This window comes from Rhea americana, unplaced genomic scaffold, assembly GCF_003343005.1.
Source record: "Rhea americana isolate MKP2758 unplaced genomic scaffold, rheAme1 scaffold_544, whole genome shotgun sequence".
NCBI classification, from domain to species: domain Eukaryota; kingdom Metazoa; phylum Chordata; class Aves; order Rheiformes; family Rheidae; genus Rhea; species Rhea americana.
Genome location: NW_028186695.1, coordinates 3,255 through 5,295, shown reverse-complemented (window position 1 = coordinate 5,295; position 2,041 = coordinate 3,255). Strand labels below are relative to the sequence as shown.

At 61.5% G+C, this 2,041-nt stretch overlaps 1 protein-coding gene across 1 annotated transcript in view; it reads right to left on the bottom strand.

Moving 5' to 3' along the window:
- Positions 1 to 19: 19 nt before the first annotated feature.
- Positions 20 to 2,041, bottom strand: part of LOC146588057 (methylcytosine dioxygenase TET3-like) — a gene marked incomplete at its 5' end in the record, with an annotated part of 4,668 nt that continues 2,646 nt past the window's right edge. Inside the window, one exon of the mRNA XM_085318610.1 lies at positions 20 to 335. Coding sequence (XP_085174736.1) covers positions 20 to 335 — 316 coding nt within the window. The remainder of the gene's footprint in view (positions 336 to 2,041) is intronic.

Genomic DNA, 2,041 nt, shown 5'->3' with positions numbered 1-2,041 from the left:
TTTTTTTCTCCTCGGCTCCTTACAGATACAGCAGCCGCCGCCGCTCCTCTTCTCGCCTCGCCGAAAGCACCGGGAAATTGCGGCGCTGGAGAAAAGGAGTCCTCGAGCCCGAGCCGGCGGGCACCGGCCGTCGCCTCGCCGCGGCCCGCGGCCTTTCCTGCGGGCTCCTGCATTCCTCGGATCCGTTTCCCGCGGGCTCCTGCACTGCTCGGATCCRTTTCCTGAAGTGTTTCCCTGCAGCGTTTCCCACGGGCTCCTGCATTCCTCGGATCCGTTTCTCGCGGCGTTTCCCTGCAGCGTTTCCCACGGGCTCCTGCACTGCTCGGATCCGTTTCCTGAAGCGTTTCCCTGCGGCATTTCCTGCAGGCTCCTGCACTGCTCAGATCCATTTCCCACAGGCTCCTGCACTGCTCAGATCCGCTTCCCGCAGCGTTTCCCTGCAGCGTTTCCCGCGGGCTCCGGCACTGCTCAGATCCATTTCCCGCAGGCTCCTGCACTGCTCAGATCCATTTCCCACAGGCTCCTGCACTGCTCGGATCCGCTTCCCGCGGCGTTTCCCTGTGGCATTTCCCGTGGGCTCCTGCACTGCTCGGATCCGTTTCCCGCGGCGTTTCCCTGCGGTGTTTCCCGCGGGCTCCGGCACTGCTCAGATCCATTTCCCGCAGGCTCCTGCACTGCTCGGATCCGCTTCCCGCGGCGTTTCCCTGTGGCATTTCCCGCGGGCTCAAGCACTGCTCGGATCCGCTTCCCGCGGTGTTTCTCTGCGGTGTTTCCCGTGGGCTCCTGCACTGCTCAGATCCGTTTCCCGCGGGCTCCTGCACTGCTCGGATCCGCTTCCCGCGGCGTTTCCCTGTGGCATTTCCCGCGGGCTCAAGCACTGCTCGGATCCGCTTCCCGCGGCGTTTCCCTGCGGTGTTTCCCGCGGGCTCCGGCACTGCTCGGATCCGCTTCCCGTGGCGTTTCCCTGCGGTGTTTCCCGCGGGCTCCGGCACTGCTCGGATCTGCTTCCCGCGGCGTTTCCCTGCAGCGTTTCCTGCAGGCTCTGCCGCCGCTTGGATCCGTTTCCCGCAGTGCTTCCCTGCAGCATTTCCCACGGTCTCTGCTGCCGCTGGGATCCGTTTCCTGCGGCATTTGCTGTGGCCTCTGCTGCCGCTCAGACCTGTTTCCCGTGGCACTTCCATGGCATTTCCTGCGCTCTCCGCGGCCGCTTGGACCCGTTTCCCGCAGCGTTTCCCACGGCGTTTCCCGCGGTCCCTGCCACCGCTCRGATCCGTTTCCCGCRGCGTTCCCTGCAGCCTTTCCCACGGTCGCCGCCGCCGCTCGGACCTGTTTCCCACGGCATTTCCCACGGGATTTCCCACAGCCTCCGCCGCTCGGACCCGTTTCCCACGGCGTTTCCCACGGGATTTCCCACAGCCTCCGCCGCTCGGCCCCGTTTCCCACGGCGTTTCCCACGGGATTTCCCACAGTCTCCGCTGCTCGGCCCCGTTTCCCGCGGCGTTTCCCACGCTCCCCCGCCGCCGCTCGGACCCGTCGCCGGCACCTTCGGGCCGGAAAAAGCACCGCGGCGGCGGGGCGAATCCCGCCGTCGGCTCGGACGGGGCTGCTGTACCTGTAGGAAAGGATTCCTCAAGCTGCAGATTTCCTATTTCAGTCTGTCTGAAAACCCGGCGCTGGCGCGTCCGGCTGACGTTAAAGCGCGCGGTTGMAGGTGAGCGTCGAGCTGGGATCGCCGCCGGCCGCGCGCGGAGTCCTCCGTCTCCTTGAAAGCTGGTTTGGTGTTCCGGGGTTTTTTTGTTTTTTGTTTTTTTGTTTTTTTTCCCCCGTTTGTTTGTTTTCGTCGTTTTAAGATCCGCTCCGATGTTGTCGTCATAACGATTAAAAAAAAAAAAAATCCAATAAATACATATTTTAAATGGAATTAAAAACCTCTCCTTTGTGAAAGGACACTATAAACTCTTCTTTCCATTCTTGCGACGTACAAGGATAGATTAAAAAAATGCAGAGATATAAATATTAGATTACTGAAAAACCTTAACAG